Source organism: Lepidochelys kempii, chromosome 4 (genome assembly GCF_965140285.1).
Source record: "Lepidochelys kempii isolate rLepKem1 chromosome 4, rLepKem1.hap1, whole genome shotgun sequence".
Taxonomy (NCBI): Eukaryota; Metazoa; Chordata; order Testudines; family Cheloniidae; genus Lepidochelys; species Lepidochelys kempii.
In genome coordinates this window covers 85428683-85445186 of record NC_136383.1, presented here as the reverse complement: position 1 = coordinate 85445186, position 16504 = coordinate 85428683, and the positions used below count along the sequence as shown (strand labels likewise).

Sequence of the window (16504 nt, the reverse complement as noted above, 5' to 3'; positions counted from 1 at the left end):
AAGTCTATACTAGCTGCTGTCTAATAATAAGTGCCATACCTTGAGCTAGGTGTGGACAACCAGCATGGAAGATGGTTTCGCCTTCTACAGTAACTTAATGTCGTTATGGTAGACAGGGCTCTTTGATTCTGACGATTACTGTCTTTTAACAGATAAATTCTTTGATGAACTGTCATGTACCCAATGCCATTCAGGGTTAATATGTTCCATGTGGTGACAGAGAACGTGTCTCTAAAATCTGGTTTGGACTTCCAGGAAGTTGGGATCATTGGGGCTGCACCTTCCCTATAAGAGGTTTGGGTTACACTTGTCCTATGCATGCGGAGCATGCCTCTCCTCCTGCAGTCAATAATAGTGGGGACTTTAATATTGGTGCTGTTGTCACAGTCTGTTGTGGCTTTACCCCCCTTCATTTCACACTGTCTTCTTGAGGCATGGGAGACATAGAGGAATTTTATATGTGGGGGACACCATCCCACTTCCTAGGAACTAGTCCATCAGATGCCATTGGTTCCTGGGAGCACGAACAACCATTCTGAATATCTGGCTCTTCTACACTATGTGATCCATAGTCATGGCTCATTCACCTTCACTGCGTTTGGGGAACTTGGCCCTCATCTGCTGAGTTTGTCATTGGCCTTCACTTGTTACCCTGAGCAGAAGCCCTAATCAGGCAATACCAACCAGAGGTGCACATGGACAGGGATGACCATACCCTGAAGTAGAGCAGCCTAAACTGCTGTTACCTGCTACACAAAACATAGAATCATAGAAGATTAGGGTTGGAAGAGACCTCAGGAAGTCATCTAGTCCAACCCCTGCTGAAAGCAGGACTAACCCCAACTAAATCATCCCAGCCAGGGCTTTGTCAAGCCAGGCCTTAAAAACCTCTCAGGATGGAGATTCCACCACCTCCCTAGCTAACCCATTCCATGTTTCATCACCCTCCAAGTGAAATAGTTTTTTCTAAAGTCCAACCTAGACTTCCTCCACTGCAAGTTGAGACCATTGCTCATTCTGTCATCTGCCCCACTGAAAAGAGCCTAGCTCCATCCTCTTTCGAACCCCCCTTCAGAACATGGTAGGATGCATACTAATCTAAATTACATGCTTAAAATCTTTGATTACTGTATATTGGCAAATGTAAAATATGTTTGGTATCTCAATCTAAAAGATTTTAAGTTTTATTAACATGCCTACGTAGTATTTCAGTAAAGATAATTCATTTTATTACATTTGTTCTTTCTTCACATTCATTGGCAAATCACTATAAATGATACATAGAAGGAACAAGACTTCTTCCTACTTTGTAAACTTCCCGCAAGTTAAATGTGATTAAAATCTCATCAGCAACATTTCCATGAAACAAGAGGAAAAAAAGTTGAAACTCTTCTGACATTATGCCTTTTATTTTATTTTACTTTTGCTCACTCCCTCAGCACAAGTGAGATGATGAGTTTTCTCATTGTTGTAGTATATTTCAGTAGACCATAATGTTACATCCATTCTATCCTTTAACAAGACATTATATTGAATGGAACTGGAATCTGATTCAAGAACAGTCAGAGGCGAGAGCTTGGCTTGTTCTCTTCTCCAATGTTTTTGATTTAATTCTTCTCTGCCATCATCTCAAAAACATCTGCAACGTGTCCTAGAATCTGGCTACATTTTGCAAAAGCAAAAAAGCATGGCATTTTGTGTGTTAGACTTGGATCTAGTGTGCTATGTGACTATATATAACTAGCACTCTCTTGGCTTTTTTTTTATGTTGTCTTCTATCACTGGGATATCTTAGCCCCTTCCACAAGAAGAAAAAAATAAAACCCACTCTCCTTTCCAGCCCTACCAACAGGAACTAGCTTAGTTATTTTTAAAAATAAAGTATGAGGATGGTGATGTGATGGAGACCATTTTTGTGGGAAAAATAAAAAAATGGTTTTTCATTTATTTCTGAACATGGTCATGGTGGTGAAAGTTCTTATGGCAACAAGCAGTGAGTTCCACTGCCATGGGTTAGCTCTTGTGGAAGATACATCTGACAGATACAAGCCTTCCTTGTTTATTGACAGTTTTATTTTTGCAATGGAACAAATCTGTCGTGCGGTCATCATCACAGGAGATGTGATCTTTTAGATAGCTAGAGCCAATACTATTCAGGGTTTTGAACATCATAGATCGTGTCATGAGATAAACCCCAAATGAGAAGATACTCTGGCAGCCTTGTATTTCCTGTGGTCTTGCCTGTTTTTATACCTCCTTTCTGCTGAGTTAGGCTTGTCTACACTACCCGGGTAAATCAACCTAAGTTACACTACTCTAGCTATGTGAATAACATAGCTGAAGTCGATGTAGGTTAGGTCAACTTACCACAGTGTCTTCACTGTGCTGCGTCGATGGGAGATGCTCTGGTCAACTTACATTACTCTTTTCGGGGAGCTGGAGTACTGGAGTCGACCGGAGAATGCTCTGCTGTCGATTTACCGGGTCTTCACGAGACCTGCTAAATCCACACCCACTGCATCGATTACAGCAGCGTTGATCTCCCAGTAGTGAAGACAAGCCCTTAGTTAGATACCATGTGCATCTTTTCTGCTACACAGCAATACAATTAAAAATGCTCAGCCATTGGTGCTGCTATACCTGCAGCCTTATCTAAATTTATTTGTCCGCAAACCCTGACAGTTAATACACTATGACATTTTTAAAAAGTGATGTTTGTGTGCTCGTTTATATTTGTTTTGAAATGACCGTACCTTGATCTTCAAAGAATTATGATAATCAGATCCAAAGTAGAGCACTAGTAAAATATTACTTTCCTTTCCTAGTTTACGATGTTCCTCTCTCTACCTTCTGCATCTTTAAGTTCTTCCCCAAAACACTCTGTTCCCAACAGACCGACAAACCCTATTCCTCCCCTCTAAGAATGTTTACGAATAACTTGCTTGATTCACCTTTGCTAGCAGAAGAGGAACAGCTTGCAAACTCCAGCAGGTCAGCTGAACCAGTGAGGGCATTCACCTCTGTAAGGGAGAGTATACATTGTTTGTATTGTCACCCTCCCTACTTTCTGTTGGTGGGGTGCATGTATTTATCCAGTATCTCTAGAAGAAATCCTTTAGTAAAGGCTAGGTAGGAGACAGTAGCTCAGTTTCTTGCTGGCAGTGAATGTGGCCGAACAAATATTACTAAAATATTAAATACTATCTAAACAGCTCTTGGAACTAACAAAATGTGTGTGCTGAACATCACTGCTGAATCATTTACTTTGTGGTATATTCTATCCTTGTATCTATGTCTATTAACATTGTATGCCCTTTTCATAGGGACCTTGTTTACTCACTTGTCTCTAAAGTGCCTGGAACAATTTTTGTGAGATATAAACAATAATTTGCAAGATGAAATATCACAGTTCTAGATGTTCTTAAGAGCCTTTTTACAATCTCTTTTGGAAGACAGCTACAAATCAAGAGAAATTTTTTCTGCCACTTTATGATATACAGACCATGTGACTGATGATTTAGGGAATATTTGTACTTTCTCCACAAATTACTTTTGCAGTTTAATTTGTTATATACACATACATGTACCACAGCAAGGTCTTCATGGTTGTGAAACTATGCCTGTCACACTATTCTAACAATCCATTCTAGCCATAAAATCATTTCTTATGGTAAAGCACCTAACATGGATGTTTTCAGCCAGAGAGAAATAAAAAATACTTTCTAATAGTTTTGCGATAACAGTAAAACTAATTTTTTGCATTATTGCCTTGTTGGCTGAGGTTATTCTGTGAATCATATTCATAGAGTTTAGTGTGTCCTCTTAAAACTAGTTTAGTCCATTTCAGAAAGCTTCTATCCCTGTTTGTGAATTGGAATACACTATTACGAAGCAATAAAAATTGTTTAGACAGATACTTTAGAAGAGAAATTAAAAATAAATTAATGAAAGAATTATTCAGTAGTTCATATGGAGATTTTAAATCCAATAGCATCACTCTTTCAGCCGCCTAACATGAAAATTGGCTATTATATCAGAGGGCTGGAGAGTAGCAAATATAATAACTACCTTTTGAAAAGACATAGGAGTAAATCCTTGGAATTACAGACCGGCAAGCCTTATTTCAGTACCAAGAAAACGGGTTGAAACTATATTTAAAAATGGAATTACTAAACAACTAGATTAACATAATGACATGAATAAGCCAGGAAGACTTCTGCAAAAGAAAATAAACAGTTTTTTCAGCATGGTGAAAGTAAGAAGCTCAAGATTTGATATTAGGATTGTTTTTAAAGTATTAATGATTCAGAAAAGAGAATAATGGTAGTAAAGTTTGCAGATGACTGAGAAAATTGTGAGAACTTCATGGGGACCTAACAAAGCTAGGTAAAAGGGCAGCATAATGGCAGATGGAATTCATTGTTGACAAGTGAACTTAATGCATATTGGAATTCATATAATTAATAGTAAGAATATTCTTGCTTATTTAGTCCACCCTCATTTTCATTGATGCAAATCATGGGGTATCTGTCATTTATCATGTTGAAAGTATTTCACAGACAAGTACACCTCACTTTTAGTAATTTTTTCCTTGGTGTTAAGCCTAATTTTTCATTTGCTCAGTTTCATCCCATTCAGGCTTCCTATACCTTTGAATCTGCACAAAGAATCTGAAACACATCTTCTCCCTCCTTTTTTGTGCTTACTATCATTTTCTTCTGAAAATAGTATAAATATTTTGGTTAACATCTTTCACATTAATCTATTCCCCATTCAATAATACCTGAATAGCCACTGGAGCAGATTCTCTACTTTACAAGATTTCTACTTCTGCTCAGTGCTAGATGGCTCCCAAATATCTAGTTGTCCTCTCAGCAGGTTTTCAGGAAGACTCCATATCTCTTCTAGCCAGTTTTATTTGGTACAAATCAAAAGCCTGTGAAGATTCCAGACCCACTCTTCACCAGTACATTGTCCAAGATGAGAATAAAAACATTAAGAAACAGAAGAAAACTGTATAATCCATCAGACCTTTCTTTCAAAATCCGAGAAGTTTAAATGGACACACACAGCATATGTAAGAAAAGATTTATTTTTCATCCACACTTTAACATAGGAATAGAACAAAGATATCATAGGGGATCAAGTATAATATTGAAATGTGTAAATTTATCACATCATCATGAGGTATGGCTACAGCAAGTTATTACCATAATACAATCAGTAGACTCATGGACCAGATTTTGCCTTAAAATACACCATTACAACCTCTTTGATTCCTACCAAATCAGTAATGTTCTTTAAAAATCCAAGCAGATTCGCAAGGCACGCTCTTTATTATGAAGCCACAACTAAATTAGACAGTGCTTACTAATATTCCATTCTAACTACTTAGTTCTTTTTTATTAGCATTCTAATATCTCCCCTCCTGGTGAAGTGAAGTAAGGCTTACAGACTTGTATGTCTAGATTCTTCTGTGTTATTTTACAGATAACTGGAACAAATTAAGAAAAGGAGGACTTGTGGCACCTTAGAGACTAACCAATTTATTAGAGCATAAGCTTTCGTGAGCTACAGCTCACTTCCTCAGATGCATATCGTGGAAACTGCAGCAGGCTTTATATATACACAGAGAATATGAAACAATACCTATTCCCACCCCACTGTCCTGCTGGTAATAGCTTATCTAAAGTGATTTCCAGCACAAATCCAGGTTTTCTCACCCTCCACCCCCCCACACAAATTCACTCTCCTGCTGGTGATAGCCCATCCAAAGTGACAACTCTTTACACAATGTGCATGACTTGATTGTCATGCACATTGTGTAAAGAGTTGTCACTTTGGATGGGCTATCACCAGCAGGAGAGTGAATTTGTGTGGGGGGGTGGAGGGTGAGAAAACCTGGATTTGTGCTGGAAATCACTTTAGATAAGCTATTACCAGCAGGACAGTGGGGTGGGAATAGGTATTGTTTCATATTCTCTGTGTATATATAAAGCCTGCTGCAGTTTCCACGATATGCATCTGAGGAAGTGAGCTGTAGCTCACGAAAGCTTATGCTCTAATAAATTGGTTAGTCTCTAAGGTGCCACAAGTCCTCCTTTTCTTTTTGCGAATACAGACTCACACGGCTGCTACTCTGAAACCTGGAACAAATTAGTCACCATTCAGTCCTTTGGTGTGATCCTTACATTGGAGAATTAATGAATATTATCTCTAAAGTCTGTTACTCCTTTTGCACCTTGAGATTTCGCTTGCTACTCTGTCAATGTTTATTCACTTTTTGCCTATCTGCTCCAATGCAATGTCAAACCTTTCTAACATTTCTCTCTGCCCCACTGGCGAAACTTGACCCTAGCCAATGGAGTCTTACCTTCTCATTTGTGAATAAAGAGGTGATTGATATCAACTTGTCTTCTACAGTAATCCTCAGTGGTCATACTATCTTGCTTCCCTGTTTGCATGGGTCTTGTTAAATTTTAAGGTTAAATTTTCTTCTCAAGTCATGCATGTAATTCTCATTAGTGGTTGTGTGTGTGCACACTCACAGAACACTAAGGACAGAACATAAAGATCCTTTTATATTTAAATAATTAATTTCCCTTGTTAGCCACCTTTATTTCATTTATATACTGTATTTAGGAAAAAAATTCTGTAGTACTTATTTACTCTTCCTTTTCTTTTTTCTTTTTTTTTTTTTTTGTTGGTCTGTATTCTTTATCTCCCTCCCCTGGTATTTTAGTAGCCTTATAAATTGTTTTCCTTTTACCGCTAATCCTCCAAATTTATCCACATGATGATAAATATATAAAAAATACCAAATGTGTTATTCACAGTGGTACCAGGTAATTCTTTTTTACAATGTTCTTTCTCAGTGTTCTCAGTGCTCATTTCCTATCTTTTGCTTTTCATCCTTTCTTCTGTTCTGCTTTGTATAGTATCACATAGAATATCGTTTCTTTTTTGTATTGATGTACATGTTATGCAGTAGAAGGAAATCCTTACCTAACCTGACTTCTGTTGAATAATCTCCAGTTTGTATTTGAGTAATAAAATATCCCATTACTTCTTTGAGTTCTTCACATTGTGCAGCCGGTGGGTACATGGTAAATGGTTGTTACCTTTTGTTTTCTTTGGGCTGGTAAATCTCACTTGTGCCATGAACATGAAGGGCCAGAGGGAGCTATGCCTGTTTGCATCAGCTGAGAATTTGGCCCAAAAATTAAACCTAGTAATGATATATTTTAATTATAACATTGGACAGTCTTGAAAAAAAGTAGGGTGGTGGCTGTTTGGGTTTCTTTTTCAGCTCATATTTGCATGCATTTAAAAAGTAATGTTTGAAATGACTTTCATGCTGTATAAACAGAGCTACAAGCAACATCACAAATCCACCATCCTCCCTCTTCAGAGAAAGTTACAAATACTAAATTACTTGTGTGCTGTTTGTCACTGAACAATAATATAAATCTTTACTGAAGAAGAGTGCATCAATAAAGGATTTAAGAAATTACATGTCTCCTTGCATTCATCCTCTCTCCTGCCATCACTGACCTCAATGAGGTGAAGATCTATCAAGATGAAATCAAATGAAGATAAATCAAGAGCCAAGGACTGGAGAAAGGAGGTTATTTCCTTTTATAAAAGTACATAAAACAATATGGTAGGAATGCTGCTGCTCGCTGCCCCCTCACTCCTGTATTGCCTCTGCCATTGTTACTTCAGCTGTTGATCCCTTTGGTGACAAAAAATAAATGCATAGAACGAATGAAAATGGTGGGAGGGCAGAAGCTCTGAGTGTGTGTGTGTGTGTGTTTGGTTTTCTTTTCACCACAGAAAAAATAAGTGATACAGCACATTTGCGTATTGTTCACCCTCTGTGAGCTCCATTATTTGTGTGATAAATTAATTTCTGACTTTACAGTACAGAGTAATGTACGTAGTGTTTTCTTCTGAAGCTGCTCCAGTCTCTGCCATAATGAATTTTTAAAAAATTTTACTCTTGTTTTCAATACATTTTTACCCAATGAAAAATAATGTGGCAATAGGCAAACTGGGACCAAATGCCAATCACAAGATATGCTCATGATTGGGGTTAACATAAAGATTTCTTAAATATAACAATAATAAAAGAAGAACAAAAGTTTGCTTAAATATGTACTGAACGGCTTCTTCCAGCGTCATTCATTTTTCCATAGAGGGGACTTCTCATGCCTTTGCAAGTCCACCGTTCTAGCAGAAGAATGTTGGGATTTCTCCATTTTGCTGAAATAACAGTTTTTGAATTGCTGGCATTTAACGTTGAAATAATGGGTTACTTTCTTTTGTAGTGATCTTGAACATTTTCCCTCCTGCCCTACCCAGAAAGCATTTATAAGCTGCTCTCTTATGTGAGAACATTGTTTTGTAGCTTGCTTGCAAAAATATTTAAACTGGTATGTTCCCACTGCAAGAGAGTGAAACTATATGAGCTACTGTATTTCAGTCACATGGGGAATTATTCATTTAGTCTGTGCAGAGCAAAATAAGCATAGTAAAGAATATGAGTAATAATAATAAACAGAGTAATAAGATGACAAGTGCATTCTGTGATTTTCTCTTATGCTTTAAGGCAATGCAATTTAAAGAACGTACTTTCAGTTACTGCCGTGGGTCTCTCTCCAGCTTCAATGCAAGTTTTCTTGTTGAAGGTCCATACAGATTTTTTTGATGTTATTTTCTCCCCAAATGCCCTCTTCTGTTTCTCATGAATTCTCTTTCACCAGTGCTGCCTCCTTTCCATTCCTGACAGTCCCTCTTATAGAAGACTTCTCCTTTGCAATGAAATTCCAAATTTACTTCTACTTACCAGTCAGCTTTCAGTTACATGCACAATATAGCACAAAATAAACCGTTTTCCAGTTTACCCTGTGGATGGGCTTCCTGCTGTACTTTGCTTTGCAGTGCTATTTGTTGTTGTCCATAAGTAGTCAAATAACATGTTGTTCATGAATGTGGACCTAGAGTAACTCCTATAAATTCCACTTTTACACTGTTTAAGCTCTATTACCAGTACATATGCATCTGCCTCTCCACCAAAACATTATGATTCCCTCTTTTCTCCATGTGTTCTGGAGATGAGCAAATAGGTTTGCTTACAATACAGACAAAACCACCCTTTACCCCAAAGTCACATTGAACCTTAATGAACATATTTTTGGTTCAAAGTTTGGCTTCTCTATTTTTAAATGCTTTTGTGCATCTTTGCACTTCCTGTATCAAGCTGGAAGCCGAATGGATAACCGCTGTTTTCACAGTATTTTTGGTCAAACCCAAAAGCAGGAAGTCCCAAGATTCTTGTGAAGGAGTCTTTTTTCTCTTGTGAGACCTCCTGCCCAATGTTTCAGTCTCAAGAGGTTTTGATAAGATTCAGAAAGCTGTTGGGTGCTTTCCCGAAATGAGCTACCAAATTTTTTTGAGACTATTGTCTACTTGCTCATTCTCCATGCAGACAAATTCTTCACAGTTCCCTTTTTCTTTAACACTACCAGTCCTCGGTTTGTTGATATCAAACCAATATCCCTACTTGGTTTCATCAATACAGTCCCTCAGAATGCTCTTGGGTCCAACAATTTTAAATCCTTTAAAACCACCTCTCAAGCCATGTATTTAGATATCTAGCCTATTTTACCCCACTTTATGAAGAAAGCATAAAATTAAGCCTCTTCATACTGTTTTTCCTTCTCAATTCTTCAATATGGCTGTTTGTTCAGAACTATTAGCCTAATTCTGTCAATATTTCTGATCTACATTCACCAATTAAAGAAAAAGTCTATGAAGGCATAGACTGAGCCAAAAGACCTCCCTCTGCTCTCTGATCATTCGTGTTCTTCATAGTCTTTGTCCTCATGAGCAGATGCTAGAGGCTTTTACGTGTGTATTTGAGCAGTGGTTCTCAACCAGGGATATGTGAACCCCTAGGGTACATGGTGGTCTTATAGGGGATACATCAACTCATCTAGATATTTGCCTAGTTTTACAACAAGCTACATAAAAAGCACTAGCGAAGTCAATACAAACTAAAATTTCATACAGAAAATGACTTGTTTATACCACCCTATATACTATACACTGAAATGTAAGTACAATATTTATATTCCAGTTGATTTATTTTATAATTATATGGTAAAAATGATAAAGTCGGCAATTTTTCACTAATAGTGTGGTGTGACACTTATATTTTTATGTCTGATTTTTCTAATACTGCCTGCAGATGTAGTCACCCCATCTAAAAAAAGATATTTTGGCATTGGAAAAGGTTCAGAAAAGGGCAACAAAAATGATTAGGGGTATGGAATGGCCATAATAAGACTGGGACTTTTCAGCTTGGAAAAGAGACGACTAAGGGGGGGATATGATACAGGTCTATAAAATCATGATTGGTGTGAAGAAAATAAATAAGGTAGTGTTATTTACTCCTCATAACAGAAGAACTAGGGGCCACCAAATGAAATTAATAGGCAGCAGGTTTAAAACAAACAAAAGGAAGTATTTTTTCACACAGCGCCCAGTCAACCTGTGGAACTTCTTGCCAGAGGATGTTGTGAAGGCCAGAACTATAACAGGGTTAAAAAAAGAACTAGATAAATTCATGGAGGATACGTCCATCAATGGCTATGAGCCAAGATGGGAACGGATGGTGGCCCTAGCCTCTGTTTGCCAGAAGCTGGGACTAGGCGACGGGATGGATCACTTGATGATTACCTGTTCTGTTCATTCCCTCTGGGGCACCTGGCATTGGCCACTGTCAGAAGACAGGATAGTGGACCGGATGGACCTTTGGTCTGACCCAGTATGGCCATTCTTATGTAAGCAAGTAGTTTTTAAGTGAGGTGCAAATTGGAGTATGCAAGACAAATCAGACTCCTGAATGGGGTACAGTAGTCTGGAAAGTTTGAGAGCCACTGTATTAGCGGAAACACATGCAAGACAGAAAGTAAATTTATGAATAATGGCTAAATTGCCATGAGTCTAGCTCTGCAACTTAGGGGAGGAAGGGTGTAAGTTGAGGCACAGAGAGAAAAGCAGCCTTCATGTGGCTGCTATCAATCTACTGTATATATGAGTGTGCATGTGGTGGGTCCTTTGCCCTCCAATATGCCAACAAGCATGGCAGAGGAAGTAATCTTTGTCAGGTATAGGGGCTCATTATCATTAAGTTCCGCTCCCCTTGGGAGCAATTTAATGCCAGGTCTGGTCTTCGAACAATTATGTATTTGCAGGGGGCTTAGAGTAAAAGTTAGGCCTTAATAAGCAGAGTGATTAAATTAGTGACTTAGCAAGGGCTGAGAAACTGCAAATCTCTTTTATATTTGTCTTCAAGAAGAGCAATGAAGAATAGGAGTTTGGATGATGAAGGGATGAGTTTGGGGGGGCTGTGATATGAAACCCACAGTCAGAAGCAGAGTACAGTAACTTCTCAATTAAAAATGGAGTTTTTATCCACGAAAGCTTATGCTCAAATAAATCTGTTAGTCTTTAAGGTGCCACCAGACTCCTTGTTGTTTTTGTGGATACAGACTAACACGGCTAACTCCTCACTTAAAGTTTTCCCGGTTAATGTTGTTCTGTTGTTATATTGCTGATCAATTAGGGAACATGCTCGTTTAAAGTTGTGCAATGCTCCCTTCTAAGGTCATTTGGCAGCCACCTGCTTTGTCCACTGCTTGCAGGAAGAACAGCCCATTGCAGCTCGCTGGTGGGGGCTTGGAACCAGGATGGACCGGCAGCCCCCATATCAGCTCCGCGCTCCCCTAAGTTCCCTGTGCTGCAGCCGCCCAGCAGGCTATCAATTGCTGGCAGTTCAGCTAAGCCTCCCCCCACTGCCATGTGCTGCTCCTGCCCTCTGCTTTGGAGCTGCTTCCCAAGCCTCCTGCTTCCTGTCTGGGGGGGGAAGGGGCGAGGGAGGGGCATGGGCTAATGTCAGGGTGTCCCCCTTCCCTTTGCTCCTGCACCCCACTTACCCCGTCTCCATAGAGCAGGGGGACACATGACAGGGCTCAGGATGGAGGGAGCTTCCTGGCAACAGCTGTGGTCTCAGCTTGCTAATTAACTTAACAAGGCAGTGGACTTAAGAGTGGGTCAGCGTACTTAAAGGGGAAATGCGCAACACACACACACACACACAGAGTGTGTCTCTGTCTGCCATGCTGTCTCCCCTCCCTCCATTCGTGCTGCCTTGTAGAGTGTGAAGCTACATTAACAACAAGTTAACCCTTGAGGGCTCAGCCGAGTGCTAGTTCATCATTTAGCAGTAAGGCATTCCCTGGGCAATATCCCACCCTCTGACTTCACCACCTCAACCAAGCTTCACAATCATCATTGCTGTGTACAGTATAAAAGTGTTTGTTTAAAACTTATACTGTGTGTGTGTATATATATATATATATATATAGGGGTAAAATGTGACTTTAAGCGAAACGATGTGAAGCGAATCCAATTTCCCCATTAACACCCCCTATTTACATGAATTCTTATGGGGAAATTGGATTCGCTTCACATCGTTTTGCTTAAAGTCCCATTTTTCAGGAACATAACTACAACGTTAAGTGAGGAGTTACTGTATATACATGTATGTGACTGCATGTTCCCAACCAGGGTTGCACAAGTACACATGCTGGAGTTCTGTCATAGTCCCCATGAAGGTATTCCAGTGCTGGTACTCTGATTGATCAACTGATAAGATACCATCCACTGTCAGCAGGCTCTTCAGCTGCCTATCCCTCACCATCATCATCGGAAATCAACTATATTCCACTTCTTTGAAAACAGTTGCCATTTTTTATCATCACTGTCACCTGTGCATTTTTGTGAGAGTAAATAAAGTTGACAACAAGATGACAGATTAGTTAGAACATTAAGTTTACACTTGTCTGAAATTGTTTCATCTACCATTTTTAAGTCAGTACCTACTCTTCTCCCATTCCCCATTTATTTGGGAGGTTCTGTTACCTATTAGCAGGCTGGGCACATACATTTTTAAATAAAGAGAAGAATGCAATTATAAACTTACAAAAATTTGGAAGGGGCAAACATACCAACAGAAACTATTTTAAACTCCCATAATTAATACATTTCAAGTTGATAGTGCCACTTTAAACTACTAAAATCACATAAACAAAGAGACAGTAGCTCCTTAATAAAACAATTGTGATAATCAATTAAGCAAATGTTTACTCAGTGTTCCTATAGAATAACATTTCTGACAACAGTTTAGTTTTTCCCAAGAAAAGAAACAAAAGAACTAATTTGTAAGCTCTGTGACTTGGTGATAAGCATTGATTAATGTGTTGTTCAATTCAGCTAATTATTTTTAGAGGGAGGTACAGTCCATTGCACTGTGATGTTCAGGTCACAAAGCATTACTGTGACATTTGGCTCTAATTAGCCCCTGCATGAGCAGTCTCAGCTGCAGAAGGTGAGGAGGTTTAACAATCCTAGCACTGGTTTCTTTAAGATAGGGTTGAGGCACATTGAAAGCCTGATCAAAAATGTACTGATCCAAAGCCCATTGATATGTATGGGGTTTGAATCAAGCCCTTATATAATAACTGGCTCTGCCTCTTCCTTTACTTTACCTGTTTGGGGCATAAATAAAGGTCTTCAGGCTCAAAAACAGCTAATCCATTAACCTTCACTTGGAAGTCTTTAACTGTCCCTTCAAATTCAGAGTCTTCATGAGATTCCTGATTTCTTTTCCTTTTTATCGCTTGATTTTAGATGTTTTCTACAACTGCAAAAATTGTGACAAATATTTTTTTTAAGTCTCTGGACGTCCGTCAGTACTGTCTTTTAATTTATGTTTTTATATGGTGGTTACTATTGTAAAATAATGTTTTATGGTCAGTGTGTTATCCTTAGTAGCCATTATATTCAAGCGCTATTAAAATAAGTAAACCTAGGAGAAAAGATAAAGAAACTAAGAAGGGAAGGATAACCCCATCAGCACTGAACAACAGACAAGAGGAACTAATCTGCGGCATGTCATTATAAATATAAAAAAGTCATACCAGAGACCACACCTCAGATTTGTAATATGTATATTATGAAATAAAATCAAACATGAACTGTTGGTGATTGCTTGGAGAATACCAGTTCATGCAACCAAAATAAAGACAAATGGTGAAATACCACGTAGCTGAAAAATTCCTTGAGTACACTCAGAAAATATGAGCATTATGGTAATTAAAAATGTCCTTTGACATTGCATAAGCTCATTTCAGTACATGAATCCTATATGCTCTCCCTCGCTACGTTTCCACACAGTTGTTTCAATAGCTCAACACAAGCTGAAGGAAGTTAAGTAGGATTATTTTGGGGGTGGGGGTCAAATAATCAACTGTTAGTAAGGCAGGCAATGTTATGTCACATGTTTTTTGTAAGACAGTATTTAACAGAAGGAATATTTGTTCAGACATACAAAGAGTTAAAAGTAAGGGTATAATCTGTTTATGACGGACTAGATGCTTTTATGTTCAGGGGTTTTAGTCGATAGTTATTACTAGCTTGACTTTTTTCGCAATTAAATGGATTTACTTGGAATTTATGAACTGGTAAATCTATTTCTAAATAATATTTACTGAGATTCATGTTCAAGCTTGTGTCATTCTGCAAAATAGGCTACATACCTCAAATCTGGCTAACTCTCAGGAATACTCAATACACAAACTGCCATTTTTCGGCCACCTTCCAAATCCTCAGCTTGTCCATCATCATTTTATTTGCTGTACAGGAAGAAGCAGCATAGATAGATCACTGCTTGAGAGACAACTCAGCCTCATCGGGGCTCCTAAGCCACCCAGAAGTGGAATTCATTGCAGCTCCTAATTTTTGTGGGAGAGAAGCTCCATTCTTTCAGTGTTGATAAGTTCTGGATAGCAGGTGTCTTCCTCTGTCAGCACTGAAACAATGGAGCTTCGCTCCCACAAAAATGAGGATAATTTCTCGTCTTGCTACTGTAACCTTGTCCTATCTCACCTCACCCACTTGTTCTCACCTAAAAGAAAAGGAGTGCTTGTGGCACCTTAGAGACTAACAAATTTATCTGAGCATAAGCTTTTGTGAGCTGTTAGTCTCTAAGGTGCCACAAGTACTCCTTTTCTTTTTGTGACTGCAGACTAACACGGCTGCTACTCTGAAATTTGTTCTCACCTGTTTCCCATCTAGTCTGTCCAAACTGTCACTGCTAAATTCATCTTTTCCTTCCCATGGCTCTAGCCATATCCCCTTTAAAAGTATTCATTGTCTTCCAGGTTCTTATCATATCATATTCATGCTTCTCACCCTATGTAATTTTGAGGCCTTGCTATCTCTGCCCCCATTAATGAATTTAAGTTTTAAAGTCCTTGTTGATTCTTCTAAAATAATTTTGATACCACGTTTCCTATGCATTTTTCAGCATTTAATCATATTTTCCTTTTCTTTTCAGCTTCTTAATTAAATGAATTCAAGTGGGATACGCATAAGGCTAATGTTTACTACGAAGATAAGCTATTACTGATATTATCGCCTCAGCTATATTACATTTATTCAAGATTCCTGTGTTGGTTCATCTGTGGGGGTTTTTTGTTTGTTTTGTTGTTGTTGTTGTTTTGTGATAAGTGACAGTATTCTTGTAGAGAAAAGAATTGGTGTTTTTATACCTTACATAAAGAATACTTCATTTAATTTATAGAAACTTCTATAGTAAATGTTAAATATCTTAATGGAAGATGTGGCAAACTGTTATGCATACAGTATATTTAGTGGTACAGAATTTAAAGAACGTTAATTATATTGTATCTTGTGGTTGTATTGCCACCTTGTTGACAGTTTATTAAAAAGCCAAAAGGAGATGGCTGGGGTCTTTTTTGGTAAAGTGTTATAAAGTTGTCCTGAGATGCACTTTAGAACCTTCCCACCCCACAAAAAAACAACAGCCCTGCTGTTGGAGAAACCAACAGTTCAAACTGTTATTTGATCACATAGAGTGTATTATCATTTATTAATACCACTTGTACAATAAAGAAAATAAATGTTGAACAAGTTTCTAAATTGTGTAGGCTTTTTTTTCCCCTTGTGCACTGAAATTTCTAAGAGACATGTTTCCTGGAATTGGTTTACTCAAGAACAGTGAGGATTTTGACCAAAAGGTTAAGAGTGATGGTACATCTATTCAGTTCAGACTGAAGGATCAAACCATTGGAATATTACCAGTAAATCTCAGTACTCACTACATTCAAAGTCCTCCACCATTGTGACAGAAACAAAAGGCCCTAAACCCCCAAATGTTACAGCCATAATCTATGAGGCTCCAGAGCAAATAGCTGGTCAGCCAGTTTCTGTCTCATAGGATCTTCCTGAAGGAGATAGACAATGGTCCCTTGTCACCTCAGATGGGTCCTGAGGACTGTAAAGTAAGGCTCCAGATTTTGATCAATAGAGATGTCCTGGTTAGTGATAATGCTTACAGATCAACAACAATGAG

General features: G+C 38.3%; 1 protein-coding gene across 6 annotated transcripts in view; it reads left to right on the top strand.

Annotated features, from left to right (window-relative positions):
- Positions 1-16071, top strand: part of TUSC3 (tumor suppressor candidate 3) — a 282627-nt gene extending 266556 nt beyond the window's left edge. For 2 of the 6 annotated variants that reach the window (XM_078852527.1, XM_073341947.2), the window contains one exon: positions 8612-9087. In XM_078852527.1, coding sequence (XP_078708653.1) covers positions 8612-8750 — 139 coding nt within the window. In that variant the 3' untranslated portion in view covers positions 8751-9087. Of the gene's footprint in view, positions 1-152; positions 295-8611; positions 9103-15466 lie in introns of those variants that run through there. The other 4 variants (XR_013635717.1, XM_078852529.1, XM_078852528.1 and 1 more) reach the window with 4 other exon arrangements.
- The last annotated feature ends 433 nt before the right edge of the window (positions 16072-16504 follow it).